Below are 22,010 nucleotides of genomic sequence, written 5' to 3'. Positions count from 1 at the left end.
TTATTTAAAGATTTTACTGTCCATGGAGTCACGGAGGTTGATTTTTTGATTAGATTTATTATTATTACCTGTTAATTAATATTCAATTTCTATTATAGTTATACTGTTATAGGCGTTATAGTAATATTGATTACTCATATTAGATATTAGCCTATTACTTTTTAGTATGTTGTTTAGAAAATTGCAATTCTTGTTATGAGAAAAAATTACGAGATATCAATTACTCGTAAATAAAAAAAATTCTATATCTAATTGTTGTTAGTTTGCAAAAGGCTAGTAGACTACAGCCATGGAGTTCGGTAGCACGCACAGTGGCCCCGTCAGCTATAGTTAGCACACAGCCCATAGGGGATTTTCCAATTTCTCGATGGCCCAATCCATCTCTGACTAATGTATCTACATTAAAATTTTCAACATCATATAAATAAGTGCGTATACACTAAACAGCACCTTACAAATGACATTATATTTAAAATAATATAAAAAAATATATACTATGTTGCATAATTTATTTGTTTTACCCAAACATTGGACAAGCTGATTGATCACTGATCTGATATCTCAGTTAAAAATTTAACAGATTCACTCTGTATATAACGGATCCATGAAAATGTATTAAACAAACTAGCAATGCTGTCAGTTTGAAATTATTGCGAAAATGCCAACCTTTGAATTAGATACATAATACATTGAACTAAACTTTTATAGATTCCAAGAATCTAAAGCGTCTTAATAAATTATCGGTATAAATACCTACTGCAGCAACTAGCAAATAAAGTAATGTAAGTGTATATCTATACTGTGTACAGTAAGTTATTATTTTTACAGTTACAGTTTATTTTACACTATAAATTATTTTCATGTTAAAAATTCGATACTTGTACTAACTATATCAACCACCAACACATTATTGAAACCAATTTCTTATAAGTTATATTAGTAGATCAATTAAGTTATTACATTAAAAACCCAATAAATTGATTGCATTATTACATTAAAATAAATTAAAAATTGCTCTTAAAATTTTGAAAATTGCATTAATTTTAATCAATAAAAACAAAATATTATAATATCAAAAAAATTAAATACAGATATTGCTTACATTATTGCATTGCACGACAAACGATTGTTTTTAAGGTTTCAAGATCAAATGACCGTCTGAAAATAAATCGCAAAAATTACTTTTATTGCGATAAAAATATTTTTTGTTTAAATTTACAGTCAAACGAAACATATTTTGAGCTCACTTAGCAATGAATATAATAAATATATTTTACTGTGATCTTTTATTTATAGTTCACTAGTTTTTATTATCTGTCGTTAAATTATTTCTTAATTATTTATGCCGGAGCCATATGCTAATAATAATATTAATAATAATGAGTAAAAGCATCTACAAAACACATGCGAATGCAACAACTTCACTCCTCTAGGCCCTAGTAACTAGTTATTATCTACTTCTCATCATAAAATTTTAAATATTATATTTATCATACAATTATCAAATTTTTAACTACTAATACCTACCTAGACACCTAAGTCTCATTATAAAAATGAAATGCTAAGTAATCCTATACTATTGTAATATGATAAAATAGTTTTCCTTTGTTATTTATAGTAGGTATACTAATATTAATAATTGTTCACTTAAATTTTTAACCGTAGCGCAGGAGTATTATGTAATGTTATTGTATTTTATATTTTTTTAATACTGTATTAGACTTATTAATGTTAATTTCCTAGTCGGGGTAGTTTATACATATTATACAGCTTCAATGGCTAGTGACTTTTCTAAAACATTTAAATTATATTGTGACATAAGTTCTGACTTCTGAAACGTACACCTAATTTTATTGAGTAAAAACAATTTATCTACTCATTAAAAAATAAACAAAAATAAATTTAAATTAGGACAAAAAAAAACTACTATAGTGTGATAATTAAAAAATAATAATACATTTAAGAACAAAGTCATAGTAGATTACATGATAATTTAATTTAAATTAATATTCTTGGCTAAAATATCTAAGAATCATTTGATTTAAAAAAAAAATCATTGTTTGAATTGATCAAAGAAAATAAAAATAAAAAACATGATATTAATTAATTTTTTTTAGATATTTATTTCTACGCTGTATATTTATACAAAAAACTATTAAATCATAAAAATAAATAGTTGTGATAATAATTTCGGTATTTATTTCGATGTATTTAATAAATAATTAAAAATTATAGGAAATTAAATTAAGGCTAATAAAAGAAGATTCCTATAATTCTATTATATAATACCCGGAGTGCATTGTTTGAATATCATTATATTTTTCATTTGGATTTTTTTTTATAATATTTACAGTTTTATAGACAATTTATCGAATTGGTTCCTGACTTAACTATAAGAAACATATATGCATTGGTGAGCTTTCATAATTATAATACAACTATGTTATAATAATTTTTAAAATTCAAAACATTAATGTAGTATGGATTTACAATATAACAGTTCAAAATTAGACCCCCCCCCCTTAATTTTTTAATGTTTTTATTGAAAACATTTTCTTTTTAACAATTTTTTTTTTTTATTTTAACTGAAGTAAACTTTTTTACTTTGAACATTTTATATTACACATTGGATTTCTTTTATTCGTTCAATCGATAAAAAAATATTAGGGTGAGTGGAATAAAATCTTGAATTCAATTTTTCATGAAAAGATACACAACAGTTTTTTATTCGTTTTGATAGGACTAATAATCTGTTTATATTTTTGGTGAATAACCACGGTTATCTTCAATTTAATTTTCAAGTACATAATCAAAAAATGTGTCAAATTTTTCATCTACTGGTTTTATATCTATTAACTCAACATAAACTTTTTATATTAAATAAAATGACAATAAAGATTAAAGGTAATTTAAAAAAATATTTTAATGTTTACCTAACCCACTGGATCTTTATTTTGAAAGTTATTGGAGAGACCTAAGGATTGAACTACGACTGTACTAAATGGAATTATTATCTTTTCAATTTAGATTGAGATCAAATTTCAGATACTGCCACGTAAACAGCCTTTTTAAAATCTGCATAAATATTTTCAAGCCTTATGGTTTTCTATAAATTAAAATTTCTGTGAATAATTAGTATTCTTATCGAGTAGAAGAAAAAAACTAAAGGAAAATAACTGCTATCTTTTACATCATGAATCATAAAAAGCTGGTAAACCAATTCATAAAAACTTTTAAAAGTTCTATCCATAAACACAATTTTTCATTTTAAAAAGCATCTCTAAATTATGTTAACATGTAAAAATTATCATTTTTTTCAAGATCACTTATAAATTTAAAATTATTATTACTATTTGTTATAGCGATATTATATTGTAATTATTTAACGCTTTATGTAGTTTTTATAATTTTTTAGGTAATTTAAATAACTTACTCGATCGACTTCCTTGAATTTTTTTCTTACTCTAAAAATATTATTAGCTGTAAGCTGTTTAATATCATCATTAACTAGTGACTCTCAACAAATTAATTTTGAAGTTAATTCAAGGTTTTCTTTTTAATTTATTACCTAACGCTTGCTAGTTCTGCAATATGTTTGCAATATATTTTTGGTGATTGTGTTCAAGGCTAAATTCCTCAATAATATTTAAATTATTTATTTTTTTAAATCAATTCCAATTTATTTTAATACAAATTCACCGTTTGATATTTCTTGTTTTTTTTTTTTTTGTTTTTTGAGGGGATCATTATTCAAAACCAATAATTACGGAAATTTTTTTTTTTCTTACTTAAAATCACTTCCATTTTAACTCGGGCACTTATATTACAATAAATATACATGTAACTAGTTTAGTTGTCATAATACTAACTAAACAAAAACATAATCAATCTATAATCTATTAGATATAATATTATATTTAAAAACTTTCTCAAACATCGTAAAACCTAATAGAGTATTATGAGATAACAGATTTATACATGTGAGGGGGACCAATTTTAACAGTTCTATGATGATAAGTAATTTTAAATCGGAACCAATTCATACAGTTGCATGATAAATAATTTTAAACAAAAATCAATTCGTATACTATATTTAACCAATTTCGTATTATCCAGTTGCGCATTGTTTGATTTTTGGGTTACCTATGCATCATTTACATATCGCTCGATCCCGATTAAACAAGAATACGTCAAATTGTCGTAAATCATTTACCCATCAGGTATTATCATAATATTTAACAAAATAACAGGAAGAGTACCCAAACGTGTATGTTATTTACTAACTTTTAGCATAAAATTTAACTCACGTTATGATTTTCAAATATTATGTAGATATTTTTGCTCGAAAATACATAAATATGTTTATAAAGACAAAATTAATCAACTGAAGTTCGTGGAGAGCTGGCTCATATCTGACCAACCCATACATTTTTATGATATTATAGTTATATAATATATATATATTTATTGAAATTATTATAAATGTATAGAAATATATTTTATCAAACAACACACACTCATTACTTCAAAAATAATATTTTTGTTAAGTACATAATATCCAATCAAAATTAAACAATATATTTTTTATAGTTATATTTTAAGTTTTTACATTTTTGAATGACAAAATACGTTTTAGATTCTGAGCGAAGCAATAAATGTATCAACAATAATGTAAGTTTTTATTTATTTTGTGTCTACATTTTTGGTTGGTAAAAATGCTTCAATTTTTAAAAATTAGGTTGGTTTATGTTAGAAAATTGGATTTAGTTGTTACTTTGGAAGATTAAAAAAAAAAAAATATCTAAAATTAAATTTTATAATCAAAAAAAAAACTTGATAAATAAATTTGTAAATGTATGTATTTTATACCTATATTTTTAGTGCAATGAATGTATTGATTTTAAAATGATGTTTATTTTTTTTGTACGTGTGTCGTATTATATAAACGTAATAAGAAGTTGATAAAAAATTTAGGTTTTCAACTTTGAGGTTGATTTTGGGTATCATATTGGATCTAATTTACACATTTTTTTTATAGTCAGAATAAACAAAAAATATAAGTAAAAACAAAAATTAAGACTATCTTAATCTGATAATTTGACTCGGCTTCTTGTCAACAGTAGAAAACGATTAAATGATAGTTGTCTTACCTTCGTCAAACTTATTATTATGTAAACTGCAATGCATCATATTTGAAAAGCATTATATCATTTACGTCCATAGATAATATAGAAGGAGCGCATGTTATTATCGATACAGAAAAGATATCAAATTTAGAACTCTACATCATGGTATTATGGTATCTGAATCATATCATGACTATTCTGATTTATTAGATGGACTTTAATCAATTTTTACCTGACCGTTCGTGTAGAACGCGGAAGCAGTGGGTAACATAATCACAGAAATGCAATAAATAATGTAAGTACCTATATAATACGTTTATGTCATCTTAGCTTTTAATATTAATAAACAAAAAAATGTGTATAAATGTTTTAAAATATATGCACAAACCTATTAATAATAAAATTTAATTAATTAATATTAATAACCTATTCATATATGTAAAAATATGTAAATTAAATTTTTATCACTTTAATAAAAATAATATTTAAACCATGCATATTACTCATCAGAATTAAATTATATTAATTACATCAATAAAAGTATGAATCCATACAAAAATCTGTTACCGTGTCATTACTGTACTAGTAAATATATACATTATTAAAGAGTTTAAATTTATAAATATGTTTATACAGGTTAAACAAAGTATATCGAATACCTAATGCTCTCTGTTTTTATTTCTGGTAGAGTATCATTTTAGACTTTGAACAGACTAGTAGAACGATGATTTTTTACAAAATAGTAAAAATACTTGTGGATTAAATATATTATTAAAATAATAACAAAATAAAAAACATCTGAAGAACAAAACAGAGATATGTTATACATAACATACCTACATATTATGTTATGTAGGTATAAATATAGAGTGTAAATATTATTTATTATATAAAAATCTTAAGTTTAGAATACTTAGAAGAATGACAACATTTATTTTAGCACATAGAAAAAAATACTAAAAGTTTTAAATATTATTTTTAAGTACTTTTGTATATATATGTATAAAAATTAATTAATAAAAAAATATAAACAGTTGATGACATATTTTTTTTATACAATTTTAATAAGAATATATTTAAAGAGCACATTTTTAGTTAATATTTAAATATTAAATTATGAGCTAATTATTACATAATAAAATACGTAATAGGTAGTAGTAGATATATAATGATTAGCAACCGATAAAAACATTTGGCTATTATTTCATTAAAATTAAATTAAAACGTTTGAAAACAAGTGAGTGACAAATATATTACCCACAGTGAAATTAATATAGCCACAGTAATATATCTTCCTTTCTTTGGTCCTCCTAATTCCGCTTTTCCGAAAAACTCGACATTTCTACGTATCATTAATACAGTTATAGCTAATATCGCCATAACAGAATATAAAAGAACATTAAAACCAATACGAGTTGATGGAACTTTAAACAAGTTTCCCTAAAAATTAAAATTAATATAAATGTAATAGTTTTATAGCTATTATATTACAATACATTAAATTTAAAAAAAAATGTTTACGTGTAAGTAATGATATAAAGCAGCAATAAACCACGGTAGTCCGACACCCATTAATACTTTTACAGCTATTGAACCGGCAATATGGATCATAGCCTCGTCAGCATGGGTTTCTGCTCGAGTAACCATACAGGCTCCCAAAATATCTGGTAGGGACATACCAAGAGCTACTATTGTTATTGCTGTAATAAAAAATTAAAATTAATATGTAAAATGTTTAATTATGTAGACATAAACTATTGTTGCGTTGCGATAAATTACCAGTCACTGCGTCATCAAGTCCAATCAAACAACCAAAAATTGTAGCTAAATCGCCGATTATCGTGGCCATGACTCCTATTAACGTTAAGGAGGTAACAAATCTTAACCAACCAGAAAACACGGCTACTGGTGGTATAAAAGCAAATATAACCTTCCAAAAAAATGAAAAAAAGTGTAATACATAAGTTAAAGTTGTTGCATTGTTCAAATCACCACCGTTAACAGTCATCGCAGTTTTAATTTGTTCTGCCCAAGTTTGACGGTGCAATTCAAGTGCATGAATATTTATATTAGTCAACAACATTAGACGATCGACTACAGAATCAAAATCTAAAAAGCCAAATATACAAATATAATTTTTAAATACGTTAAAGACGTAAATTTTAGTAAAAACACTTGCCGTCATCACTACTGATCGTGATGGCTATTCTATTAACATTTCCAATTTTAGCACCGCCTGTTGTTTCAAATAATTTGATCTCGAAACATTCATCTTTTTCAGGACACATATCGTTGATTATCTCGATTCGCAAAATTTTAGCTACTTCTTTATCTTTGAAAATAATTTCACCCTCGCCACCTACATAATCTCGTCCCGAAATGGCCGATTCATCAATGGTCTTCCATTTTACACTGACCTCGCTGTCTGATCCATGTGTTCGAACAATTGGCACTTCGACGAACCCAGTGCTCTCTTTTACTAACAGTCCTCTTTTACCAAAGCTTATAATGCCCGGTTCTAAAATAAAATAATTTATAATACTTACATTAAAACATTTTAAATAAATTAACAAATTAATATACCATCGTTATCGATTATAGTAACTTCCATAATTGAAATACTGCCAAGTTTTACGAATAAATCTTTATGATGAACCACAGACATTCTAAGAAAAAACTCTTCATCGGGTTCCCATTTATTATCATCAATTAACTCAATAAAAATCTGTTTAGAAAAAATAATTTTAAAATGTAATTAAAAATAAATCTATAAATAATTATTATACTTCTTTTTCTTCTTCATTTTCTTTAAATTCGACAACCTCCTTCACTTTCACAAAATCTTCTCCTTCTTTAGCTGTTCCGTTAATGCTATCCACTCTGTAATTTCAATGTAATACAATTTATTTTGATTATAATTCAGATTAAATACTAAATAGTAAATCGTATATTTTATGTTCACCTAACAGTTGCTTTGGTGTTTAAATTTCCGTGTCGCCAAATGGTGACAGGAAATTTTCCTATATTTTCTTTAACGGCGATTGTGGGGGCGTGAAACTCTATTATTGCATATTTTGTTTCTTCGTTTTGTGAAAAAGTAGGTGGCATATGGTTTAATGTATCGTACCCAAACTCTTCATTATTTTTAATTACATCATAAACCTACATAGTGAGTTATTATATTTTTAGCATGACTATTAATTAATATGTATATTTGTTATTTAAATGATGAATATAAACTTGTTTAAGATGGTCTTCTAAAATAGGCTCTATTTGCTTGCCACCAGTAAAACGCCTAACTGCTCCAATACGATACCACATAGCTCCATGATGTGTTGAATTAATCAGTTTGGTAGCTGCAAGTTTAGCTGCATCTGCATCAGTTATTCCGGAGTATTGTTTTACATTTTTCACAAATTTAATCAAATTTTCCTTGTCTATTTTTCCATTTTTTAAAATTAATTGATTTTTCGTTCCATCTATTGAAATATATTTATGTAAACAATATACAAATACAAGATTAACACATACGGTTTATGCACCATTAAAATTACGATAAATTATCATTAACTTACTTTGATCTTCAAATGAGGAAAGATCTAGTTGCTGTGTATTATGTTCAGGGTCTTTTCCACACCAATTTTTATCAGTGATATAAGCAAAAAGCATGAGAATTGGAAATAACATAAATGTCGCCGCAGCTTCCCATAATTCAATAACATTTGGCGAAATAACTTCGATTATTAAAAGAAGCCAAATATAAGCAAAAAAACTAAACGCACCAATAACTAAAAATACCTAAATAGGCACAGATACAATAGTTTAAGTAAACGTTTACGTATGGAAATTTAGTTTAGAATACTATTATACTTTTAAGTCGTGTATTCTTCTTTTTTCGTTTAAGTTTAACGTAAGTGTGCATAAACTAGTGATAATCAACAAATTAAAAGCAGCTGATCCTACAATGATATTGGGTCCTAATTTTCTAGCTTCAAAATGATGACCCACCGTTTCAATGATGGACAATAAAATTTCGGGTGAAGATGTACCTGCGGTAATTTATTTGCAAAAATTATTCAAAAATATATATTTAAATTATAAAAATTAAAAATGTATTATTACTAACCTAAAGCCATCAATGTGAGATTTGCAATCGTTGGATTCCATATTCGCACTTCTATTACTTCGGGTTGGTCTGGTCGAAGAGAAACGTCCGAGCCATTTGCCGTTAACTCTTTAGCTAAATAAACTTTTTTTGTATGACTAGTAATTTTGTCAATTGCAGTCATAAATACATCAGCTACTATAGATATTCCTAACAGGAAATAAAGCAATATACATAAATAAACAACCACCCGTACTTTTATTGGCCATAGTCGCTCATCCAAAATAGGCAAAATTAATCCACCAGGACATATGTCTTCTGGACCCCATGGATATGTACTTATATTTCCGTGACCCATGATTATCTATTAAAAAGAAATTTAAATTAAATATTAAAAAAGTAACACAAATTAATATTTTAAATACGTGTAAGTATAAATAACCGAAAAAAAACTATTATAAGATAAATCATAAATACACATCTTCAATAGTGGGCCACTTGACACCTATTATATAACAGAACTTATCTACCTTGTTTAGACTAGTTTTATTTATTTATTTTTAATACTATTGTATAGAGTATAGACAATAATAAGTTATGAAATTCTACATATATCAAATTAAAACATCTTTTAAAATTGTCTAAAAGAAAAAAAATAATAATATTGTAATTGGTCAGTATTTCTGAAAAAAAGTACAAGTTTTATACTTTCTAATAAATTTTAGAACGGGATTTGATTGACGAATACCTAAAAAAAATTATAAATTTAATTTAAATAACTTATTTTATTCAATAATACTTTCCAAAATATCTTATAAAACTTTTCAATAATAAATTTATCAAATTATTTATAAAATCATTAATTTATTGTAAGAAACGTAAAAAAAAAACTATATTTAAATAAAAAAATTATTTTTAACCTATATTTTTTTTTTTTAAACAATTTTTATTTTTTTTTTTTTGACAAATATTTATGTTATATTTATGTTTTATTCATAAATACATGATGAATAAATAAAACGATGAAAAACAATATTTTTTGCCTATATCTTAACAATACAGACTATAGTGTTCAATATTACTATTGACAGTTCTAAGCCTGTATTAAACAGAATGAAAAATATTGTTTTTACAATGGCTGCAATTATACTCACTTAATTTTTTTTGAACGCAATTAATGTAGTGTTTATCTTCATTGGGGTGCAATATTTATAAAAAAAGGGATTTTAGGAGCTATTTATTTGCAGCGGTCTACTTAAATATTTTGTACAACCTTAATTATAATTTATTATACTTAATGTGCTTTTTAAAATAATAATAATTAAAACTTTACTTTTAAGTTTTGGATAATGATTTAGAATAAATGCTGTAGTAGATTACTATTGTATTTCTTATGTGCAGACTTTATGAGTGATGCGATAAATATATATCATTTGTTTTATTACAAGTGTTTTTTTTTTTATTATTATTATTATTTTGTGCAAATGAACACTTTTTATAAAAGAAAAATACTTTATTTTAAAATTTGTAAATGATTTTTAGTTGTTGGTATCTTGGAAATCCAAACATAGGCGGATATTTGATTGAATTTTAGGGGGCTTACATCTTTCTTTACAAAAATATAACGTGGTGGTTTTTCCTCCACACCTCCTCTCTAATAACAATATTACCTTCAATATTCATTTACTACTAAATTACCAAGTAAAAAGAAAAATTACTAAACGCATTACTAACAACGCAACACGAAACGACAATCGGTACATTAATAATGATTTTCAAAGTCTGATTATCGAAAATTTTTATTTTTGTCATTGCGAAAATGCGATAACAATCCATGGTAAACGGAAAAAAGTCTCCGGTAAAAAACGTATCCAATAAAAACGTCCCTAGAAAAAATATCCCCAGAAAAAAGTACCCGTTAATAAAATCAAGTAAAAAAACATAATTGAAACTAATTATTCAAGTAATTAGTAATTATTACTATCATTCAAGTTTTTCTCATAAAGACCCGATATTTTATAAAAAATAAAATAACGATGGTATTAATTTACGTTAAATTACGAAATAAATATTACATAAATAATATTTTTAATTTATCTAATAAGTACATAAGAATAAATGCAAAAACGCCATTACTTATCTGTACAAATGATATCTAATAATTATAATAATAATATAATTTAACGTTTGTCGATCAATGAAATTTAAAATATTGATATCTTTACTGTTTTTACATCATTAGCCTGTGTTCGATCGTTGTAAAACAATATACATATAAAATTCGTTATTAGTTGTTACCTGCCATTCGTTTTGTTCTCTGTAATCAATAATAGAATTATTAAAATCAAATAAAAATAACAAAAAAGTTTCTTGAAATGGTTATATGTATGATAAACACAAAGAATGTAAACTGCAATTATTTCGGTGGAAATGCGTGAAAAGTAATTCATTTAGTGTGCAGCTATATTAAGTACCTGATAGTGGAATGTTTTTTTTTTTAAATTACCACCGTTAATATTTTTCGAATTATAACAAAATAATTAATAATGTTTAATGAAAAATCGTTATTTTTCTTCTAAAAATCCAATTACCTATTTAAAAATTTGATTTTCAAATAATCATAAAAAATTCAAATGATGGATTAATTATCTGTATTTTTTTTGTAAGTAAAGTTTATAAATAACCTAGTATTATATTTTCTAAACTAAGATACAAAAAACTAAAAATTATAAAATAATTGCAAATAATCACGATATAATTCATAAATTGAAAGATAACTAAAAAGCATAAAATATTTCAAACGCTCACTAACAGCACAAAAAGAATCAAGATATTTTGAAAATTATATTTTATTTATAGAATTCTATAATTTGAAAATTTAGAGAAAAATTCAAATTCACTACTATTATTAATTTTTAAATAACAAAATCAAAAACTTGTTCTACGTAAAAATGACCCTTTTTTTACCGTAGCGACGGATTGGATTGCCAGAAAAACGTACCCGAAAAAAACAAATTTATTAACATACAATTCACTAATTACGTTTTACATGTTATAGTTATAGTTGTAATGAACACTTATGACTTTTTTTTGTGTTATGTTGATTTTAAATTAGAATTCTTTAATATTTTAACAAATTTTAAACTACCTATATGATAACTGTATCTCTTTTGATTAAACTATATTATGCAACGAATCTATAGACGTCGGTATTGATTTACAAGAAAAATGGCTACAATTAATATTATATAAAATATAATATACTTATATGCACTAATTTTACCTATCACATACATATTAATAAAATAGAAATAAATTACTATGCCTAATAGTACCAAACATAAATTAATAATTATAAAATATTCTTGGAAATAAAGGCTGCCTGCTTATTCAACATAGTCTCTCATGTGTAATACATTTATCATTGAATTCAAATTTAACACATCCATTACAGTATATAATGTATTCACTGATGAAATACACTCAACATCTACATCCAGCAAAGCGACTCTTTCATTTGTTGTAATAGTTATAAATTATGACAATTATTCATTGTTATTTGTTATAAGATATAAGTTACAAGTTATAACTATTATAACAAATAACTTAAACAATTAGTCATGGTATTATATAATAATGTATTTTGGATGTTTAATTTGATTAAAATATTGAGCCCACTACTATCAAATTAATAAATAACATTTAAGTAAAAACTACAAACAAATAATAGTAAAAACAATTTAAAATATATTATTATCATTGCCTCAACATTTGATTTTATTTAAACTAATATATTATATAAAATATAAATAATAAGAAAATAATATTTTTTATTTTAGAAATAACAATACAAATTTTCTGGTGAAAATTTGACCGATTCTAGTTCTCATATAAATATGGATATTAGAATAAAAAAATTGCTTTCCGCCAAATAGTTAAAACTTTAAGCTTATGTTTCTTTTAACGTAAGCTTAAAATCTGAAAACTATATGCACACATTTATTATAATAAATACAAAACTAAATTAATAACTTTGTATAGGTACTTAATTAAAATAAACAATACATTATTTACAGTCTTAAATTGTGATTACAAAATGAATATGATAAATGTTGGGCCTCAAACAAAAAATCCTAGATCCACCACTGATTATTTATTAAAAACTCAATTTTAAAATATTAAGTTAAATAGTATATTATAGTGTACAAAATATCTTGATTTTTAATTTTAATAGAACAGTGTTATAATAATATTATATAGTATATATTATTACAAATTATGATGATTTTATACTGTGTAGCACTTACTATTTAGTATTATATTCAGTAGTTATATCCAGAGATGTCATTTAGGGGTAGTCAGAGTGTGCGATGCACCTCTTACTTTTAAAATAGTTCTAATTGGCCTATGCCCTGCTTAAATAATGTACAATTATTAATATGATAAAAATTAAAATTGATTTAAATTTTTTTATTAACATCTATCAGTATTGATATACGAGTACTGTCAATTTTTTTTTTTTTTTTTTTTTATTATTATTATAAAATTTTCCTGACAGTCGACATCATCTAAACTTAGATGTAAAGAAGTACTGTCAAATGTAAATCATGATTACAACATTTAATTACATTGATTATAAACAAATATCGTGCTATCAATTAATTAAATAAATAATAAATAACAAGGTATTTAATGTTCCAAAACTATTGGTTTCACTGTTTTTATCGCATTTAACGCCGCACAGCAATAAACTGATAATATTATAAAATCTACATAACAGATTATATTGTAACATTATAAAAATTAGTAAATATTTATTATTATACAATTAAAACAAAATTTTAATAAAATTCTAAGTGCTTCAGAGTTTTCGTCAGCAAAAGCACTACTTAATGATAAACATGATTTTGATTTGAACACCATAACAAATACGTTATATGTTATAGTCAATAGACTGAAAGATTTTCCTATCACTTTTATTGAAATTTTAAAAATTATTTCATTGGTAAAAACTATACCAATAACAACGGAATCAAATGAAAAGTTTTTTTTCATCGCTCAAAACAGTAAAGTCATATTTACGCACTACCGTGGGTGATAAAAAGCAAAATGATCTAATGATACATATTGTTGAAAAAATAAAAGTTAACAATACCTATCTAAAAGAAACTGTAGATGTATTTGATAAACTTAAAAATCGCCGATGTTTGTTTATTTAAATTTGAAATATTTATTTTATTTTTTTAAGCACTTTGCTTTTACAAAACTTATAAGTAAAAAAAATAAACTCGATTGCGTATGAAGTTATATACCCGTTGTCAAATTTATTAATTTTACTATATACCTAATAAATATCAGGTAAAATATGTACACTTCAATAACAATCAATATAAAACAATAAAATATACCTAATGAAAATAACTAAATAATAGTAAAATAATTAATGAATAATTAAAATTATCAATAAATTATTAATAACACTTAATATTTCGTACAAAATCATGTAGTTAAAAATCAAGTAAAATCGTACGCAATCGTATAGCTTAAAAAGGTACCACCGATAACGAACGTACGTAATTACGTAATCGTGTTTTACCTATATTAAGTACTTTTTTATTTGTTGCTGCATTTCTTTTTCTAGCTTTTTATGCATCGATTATTGGTTTTCGCTGTTAAAGTAATTAATTATTTATTATATTTTAGTTTTTAATTGATTTTTACTATTTATGTTTGTACAATGATTCAATATAATGATTTAATACAAATGATGTATACAAATAAATTAAAACGGGATAATGTACGAGTACATATACGTACATTTATTTTTAAATGGCCAGCTTAAAATCTTGTACACCCAAAAAAAAAAAAACCTGAAAATGACGCCCCTGGTTATATCCATTGACTATATTTATATATTATTAAGTAAATCTATTCAGTTACTTAAAACTTTCTATGTAATATACATATTTAATATAAAACATCACCAGAGACGTAAATTAGATAATTTAAGCTCTTCCTAAATCAACTGTGGTTCCCTAAAATTCAAACAATTTATAGAAATACGTTTATATGTCGGTGTATTTAATTTGTTAATGAAATAATAATTTATATTTAATATTTAAAATACATATGTACATTATTATTGCTAGAATTATAATAATATATACAAAAATTCATTATTTTTAATTTAATAAACATAATACCATAGTTTCTTCAATACATACTTCAATAATTTTCATCTTAAAGAATGTACATGTTCTTTACACCCGTCGTATTAAATTAATAATATCTTAAAGTATTAACTCTCCTCTCTCATATAGCCTTCAAAATTTAAAACTTAATTTATACCTATGATCATAATAAAATTATTAATTTAATATAAAAATTTAAAAAATTAAAATTTTTATTTTAAGATATAAGTTAATTAATTTACATAATATAGATTTGAAAAGCCGTATAATATTATAGTAACCAATACAAATAAGTTAAATTATTGACTAGATAATGAGTGATGATACCATTGACTATTGACATAAATTTTTCAAGAACTTAGATTTATTGAATAAAAACGGTAAATTATTCTTATTTTTTTTTTTTTTATCGAAAATTACACGTGGGTAAAGTTAGCCTTCCACATCAAACTTACACCAATATTTCGTAACTATTTGAAACAGTTTTCCAAATTTTGAACTACGTACTTTTTTGGAAAATAGATAAACTTTGATTAAAAAATGTATTTATTTTATGTCAAAATAATTAAATTCAAACTCATTACTTAATTATTTTAGTCTTATTAAATGTATATGGTCTATTTCTTTTATTAGTTTATTAGTTAAGTATATAATGTACTTTAAATAAATTAAACATGAATCATTACATTTGTGGATTATACAAGTAACTATTAATATATACAATATTATATATATATATAATACGATTATAACCATATATCACGTTAATATAATTAAATATGTATCTCTATTTTCAGTAATCTCCTCTTCTCATATAAGTATATAACCAGTAGATAACCAAAACTATAGGTAGTAAATTTTTAATTTGTAAACAAAACTGGTAAGTAAGTACCAAACTTAATGTTCGAAGAGAAAATTATATTTATGAATTATATTGATATGTAAATTCATATACAAAAACTAATTTAAAAAAAAAAAAATTTAAATATTTTTAGTTTAATTTCAGTACATTTACTAAATACAATTTTTATAGACATCATAATCATTTTTTCTGACCCTACAGCCTACGGCTTAAAATTACCTTAAATAACTATTTTTTTTTTAGGATTTTACCATATATATACAACTACAACGCCATTCAGACCCCACTCAGACTAGGTATGTCTCCAAAACCAAAGGATCAACGTAACATAAAACGCTGTACCTGCTAAATGCGACGAGACACCCTAGTCATCATAAGGAACCCCCTATATTTTTATGCCTAAGGGGACTAAACAATACAGCATATGCGTATTGAAAATCTCTGCACGATTTGAGAAACAGTAATAAATAAAATAATATACAGCCGTTGTCAATTTTGTTGAACAATTTTCACATTCATCAATTTTTCATTTCGGGGAAGACTTTCTAATGGCCATAATATAATACGTATGTAAATGTGTATATATTTTTTAGCCTTCAATTCCAGATATACAAGATTAGGCATTTTATATTTGTATTTTGTATATTATAAGTGAAAACGTTATTGTTACTGAAATACTATAAAAATAATGTACAAAACGTCCTTACGTCATCACCGTCACCAGTCACTATCGTCAACCGCATTACATTTTTAGTAACAAATAACAATGCCTAAGCAAAACGGCCATACAGAGTTCTCCTCACCTGTATTTTTCTCGTAGACTACTGCTGCGGGTATAACCATACGCTGCGACGAAAACCTACGAAACCGATTGGACCGTAACGCGTTGCATTTGATACAACATTGCCGTGTATAATTATCAGGTATATTTTACGCAGCGGAGCACACTATATTCACTTTCTCGTTGAAAATAACCGAAACTACATTCTCAAACAGTTATAATTTATACGCCTACGATTGTATTTTTCCATAAACCTACAAAATACGGTACGGGCACACTATAGAATCGATGTATACAGAACACATAGCCACTGTCTGCATACCACACGAACGGTTTCGCCGGGCTACATTCTATCTCGAATGCACACGCAGAGAACGATATAAAAATATAACAAAATAATAAACGGATACCTACGCACAACTCGTTTCGGCGCGTCGTGAAACGTGACTCCCGCCGCTCGAAGGCCGCAGCCGGGTACACACCTAACTGACGTAGTGATGTACTACCTGCCGCTGCGATCGCCGCGCCATCGGTCATCGCGATTCGTCCGCGTCTGTCTTTCGCGCGCTCACAAACCACTAACCAGTGTGGGGCAATCACTTGCGGTAATGAACGGTCGGGCATTCGCTAACCTTCCGTGCCGGAACGTCTTTTCGTATATTTCTGGTAACCGGCTCGAATAAATCGTCTCGTTCTACACCCGTCCGCGAAATATATTATCGCAAAACAATTACGTAAAAAATATTTATACATCGAGATACGCGCGTATGGTGATCATTGTACGATAAAAAATACCTGTATAATTGTGCACGCGCTTATTGCAGTGGCGTCATAAGTCATAACAGTGTTTCACGTTTCACGTGTGGGATTGTGCCGATTATGGGATAAAGCAAACTCATCATAATATTTCAGTAGGCGCCTTTGTGTATTATATAAACATATAATACAGTAATGCATAATATATTATAATATAATACACATATTGTATCCTTGTGTGTTCTACTGCGAATGACGCCACTGTCACCTCTGACCTATACGGCGGAGTGTAATTGTGCATAGCTACGGCCTACGCATTTAATTTGCTCACCATATTATGGTGTTATTATGGCGGAGGACGATTAATATTTCGATAATAGTAATTATTATATAGGTATTATTATTTTAGTTGTATGCTCGGTTTTCACAGATCGTTACATTACTATACACCATAATATTAGTATATTACAAGTGTTAATATTATATACTACTGCCGTAGTGATGTTATGTATGAAATTGGAAAAAAAACGATTTTTTCATACAGTTATAATTTCCTGTATTAAAGTAAAATCATTTATGAATAATTATAATTGTTACTTATTGACATATTTAGTCGCGATATTCTAAACACTTTTTGAACATTTGTGTGTGAATCTTCACTTATTCACAATATTTATAATAATAAATTCAATTTATAATGAAAATATTTTCAGTACCTATACAGAAATAATATACAATTTATGTAATTTGATGCAGAAATTGTTTTGATTTGTTCTATAACTTTGTATGATTAAACCAAAAATTAAAAAACCTTAAAGTAGGTACAGAAAATCTTTAAAAATTATCTATCGTAGGTACATATATGACTAGAAAGTAGAATTACAAATAATGAATTTTAATGGATAGAAATATTTTTTTTACATTATTTATGTACTTATTAGTTATTCGGAATAACTAATAACCTCGGAATAAGTTATTTCCATGAACATAGATAATTATTATTATTGGTTAAGACAGTTATAGCCTAAAAAAAAAAAAAAGAAAAGTATAAAAAACCAATGTAGATACTAAAGTCTAATTAACTATATTTAAAACGCTATTGAATTCGAATAGCTTTTAAAAAATAAAATTAGGTATTTATAAGAGGATTTGAATTCCAATGATTAAGGCACTTATAACTCTGGAAGAAGATACTATTATTTTTATTCGTGATAAAAAAAAATTCATGCTTTTATCAGTTAAGTTATTCAACGCTCTTAATTTTTATCACAAGCATGCTATATAAATATATATTATATGATACTGAACATAAACATTAAACATTCAACTTAGTGTAAGAAAACACCAAATTTGTAAATATAAATTAACAAAAAATTGTTTTATGATTTAATTAAGCTTTTAACCTCGAATTAAGTGTGTAAGATTATATATTAACGATTATAAACAAGATCTATAATATACATTAAACATTGAATATAAATTATATCTAAGTAGTATATATAGTATTTAAGATGAATAACACTACATCATGATTCATAATTATTTTATATTTTAATAGTACTGGTAACCATTATATATTTATATTATTAAAATATAATGATATAAAACAAAAACTACAACATTTTTTCAAGTGTTTTTTACATCTATATAACTATTGTCGAAATTTGATATTATCACATCATGGTAAGTCATTATTTTAATTATTCTAAGTTCTAACATTTTACAAAACATTGTTTGTTTTATTATTTCTCAGGCTAATGACAATGAAGAGGTGTGTGAAAATTTGTCAAAAGTAAAAATTAATGAAGAGGATGATAATTCTGAAGACAATTCTTCATCAGACAACAGTAGTGGTTAGAATATAATTATATAAAATCATAAAAAAATTTTATTAATTATACTTTTTTTTTTTTACTTAATTAGAAACTAGTGAAGATTCTGTAGAAATTGAAGTACCTTTTAAAGTTGGTATGTGGGATTTAAAACAGTGTGATCCAAAACGATGTACTGGAAGAAAATTAATGAGATTAGAACTAATTGACAAACTTGGAATGTCTGCTATGTTTAATGGTATCGTTCTAACACCTGTTGCTACTGAAGTAAAATAATTATTTAGATTATTAATTCAATTAATGCTTACATTTAATACTGTGTAGAGTGTTTCAGCTAAGGACAATCAAATTATAGCAAAACATGGTGTGGCTGTTGTGGATTGTTCTTGGGCACGACTAAATGATACTCCATTTCACAAGTTACAGCATAGAAAAGCCAAAAAAAACTTGCGATTATTGCCATATCTTGTTGCTGCTAATCCAGTTAACTATGGACACCCTAGTAAGCTTTCTTGTGTTGAAGCTTTAGCTGCTGCTATGTATATTGCTGGTTTCAAGGAAATTGGTGATTTATACATGTCCAAATTTAATTGGGGTCCAACATTTACACGCCTCAATCAAGAATTATTAGATGGCTATGCTGATTGTAAAGATGGAAAAGAAATTGTTGCTTTTCAAAATCAATATTTAGATCAACTAGGTAAAGTAATACTAAAAATTATATGCCATTTATACATAGTTTATTAATTATTGAAAATATTTTAGATAATAATTACCAGCATGCCATTAGTAGTACAGATTCAAGCAGTGACTCGAGTGACAATGATGCAGATACAACTGTATAAAATCAATAACTTCATTAATATCATTAATACAAATTTTATCATGTCTTTGAATATTTTCTGTAATAAAGACTGATAAAAATAATAAGTATGCTGTCTTTATTGTATTACAACCAGTAGTTTATTATGAATAATATCATTTAGTTTATCTCAATACTAAAATGTATGCACAGTTAAAACTTAAAAAAAGTTAATTTGAATTAACTAAATCCTACAATAGCATAGTCCTACTCTTCCGTGGTGCTAATGTTTATGCACACATTAAATCTACATCATACACAGCTAAAAATAAATAAATTATAAAATTATTACGATAAATTGATTATTCATATTGTCTAAAATAATATTTGTGTATTATTGAAAAATCAACAAAATTGTTCACAAGGTATACTACAATACTAGATATAGGTAGATTTCTCATCTAAAAATTTTAATACTACATAATATAGTGTTTTTAGTTATTACTATTTATATTATAGCATAGACTGTGATTATAGTAACTACTGTTTACTATTTTTTATATTTAAATTTTAATGTATAGCTTAAAAATTAAAATATATTTCTGCATTTGATTAATTGAAAAATTGAAAAATAAAATTATATTCTTATGCTAATTATGAATGAATTAGTGTATAGTAAATTTACAAACTATTAATCTTTATAGATATAATATTAACTAATTAAGGCTATGGTGCTTAAGATCGTAAATTATCTGTAAACTGTGTTTGAATGTTCTAACTCTGTGCATTGATTTTGATAATTTTTATCAAAAATACTGCCAACTTTGAGCAAAATATTAGTTTTAAGTGAATTTTAAATTGCATTTATTATTAATAACTTTATTAACTAAAATTGTTTTGTTGGTTTATAATAAATTAAAAATATTACTTTTGTTTTTATACATAAAGTGAAAAATAATTCTATACCAACAAAACTTTGTAGGATGCTTTAAACAAGAACTAGCAATATTACAATAACATTTATGTATAAACAAGGATAGTAGAATTTTAAACTTAAAAAAATTCACTAAGACATTTGCTTATTTAAATTAAATTATAAATAAAAGATTTAAATTAATCTTTTATACACATAACATTATTACTAATGCAATATCATATGGTATTTAAAGAATGAGAAACCGAAAATGTTAACCAATAATTATTTACAAAGTAAAAAAGAAATTATTTTATATTTTATTCATCTATTTAAGAATTAGACTAAAAATAATTGAGAAAAGTTCCAATTCCAATTTTCTATAGAGGATATCCTACACAAAAATGAATAATGATTGTAATGATTAACAACCATTCATTTTTAGTAATAAAATAAAAGAAAACAACTGTTTCCAAACAACAATAAAAATTATAATATAATATTTTGAGTAGGAAAAGGATATATATATTTTGGAAATGAACTGTAGTAATAATTAGAATAAATTAAATTAGTAATTAAGATTTAAAAATGAAATGTCTTGAAAATGTAACATTTAATTTTCGTTTAAATTGTTGTAACGTA

General features: G+C 25.0%; 2 protein-coding genes across 2 annotated transcripts; one reads left to right on the top strand and one right to left on the bottom strand.

Moving 5' to 3' along the window:
* Positions 1-6,215: 6,215 nt before the first annotated feature.
* LOC112598967 (sodium/calcium exchanger 1) lies at positions 6,216-17,552 on the bottom strand. Its single transcript, XM_025345648.1, has 12 exons — positions 17,088-17,552; positions 9,253-9,595; positions 8,997-9,175; positions 8,702-8,924; positions 8,367-8,605; positions 8,089-8,288; positions 7,913-8,006; positions 7,710-7,851; positions 7,306-7,644; positions 6,906-7,235; positions 6,648-6,826; positions 6,216-6,566 (listed from the first exon to the last, which is right to left on the bottom strand). Exons 2-12 carry the CDS (start codon positions 9,587-9,589, stop codon positions 6,345-6,347), a joined length of 2,484 nt encoding a protein of 827 aa, XP_025201433.1. The 5' UTR covers positions 9,590-9,595; positions 17,088-17,552; the 3' UTR covers positions 6,216-6,344.
* A 1,753-nt stretch (positions 17,553-19,305) lies between these two features.
* Positions 19,306-20,592, top strand: LOC112598694 (ribosome biogenesis protein TSR3 homolog). Its single transcript, XM_025345237.1, has 5 exons — positions 19,306-19,504; positions 19,575-19,674; positions 19,745-19,920; positions 19,978-20,353; positions 20,419-20,592. The coding sequence occupies exons 1-5, from the start codon at positions 19,502-19,504 to the stop codon at positions 20,496-20,498; spliced, it is 735 nt and encodes a 244-aa protein (XP_025201022.1). The 5' UTR covers positions 19,306-19,501; the 3' UTR covers positions 20,499-20,592.
* Positions 20,593-22,010: the final 1,418 nt, after the last annotated feature.

Source organism: Melanaphis sacchari, unplaced genomic scaffold, assembly GCF_002803265.2.
Source record: "Melanaphis sacchari strain LSU unplaced genomic scaffold, SCAv2.0 Contig4_pilon_pilon, whole genome shotgun sequence".
Classification (NCBI taxonomy): domain Eukaryota; kingdom Metazoa; phylum Arthropoda; class Insecta; order Hemiptera; family Aphididae; genus Melanaphis; species Melanaphis sacchari.
This window is presented reverse-complemented; position numbering and strand designations above follow the sequence as displayed.

Coding starts and splice junctions, on each gene's coding strand:
- LOC112598967 (XM_025345648.1), bottom strand. CDS start 9,589: ATGGGTCACGGAAATATAAGTACATATCCATGGGGTCCAGAAGACATA. Junction 9,176..9,252: donor TCTCACATTGATGGCTTTAG/GTTAGTAATAAT, acceptor AAATTACCGCAG/GTACATCTTCACCCGAAATT. Junction 6,567..6,647: donor CTTTATATCATTACTTACAC/GTAAACATTTTT, acceptor TTTAATTTTTAG/GGAAACTTGTTTAAAGTTCC.
- LOC112598694 (XM_025345237.1), top strand. Junction 19,675..19,744: donor TTCATCAGACAACAGTAGTG/GTTAGAATATAA, acceptor TTACTTAATTAG/AAACTAGTGAAGATTCTGTA. Junction 19,921..19,977: donor TAACACCTGTTGCTACTGAA/GTAAAATAATTA, acceptor AATACTGTGTAG/AGTGTTTCAGCTAAGGACAA.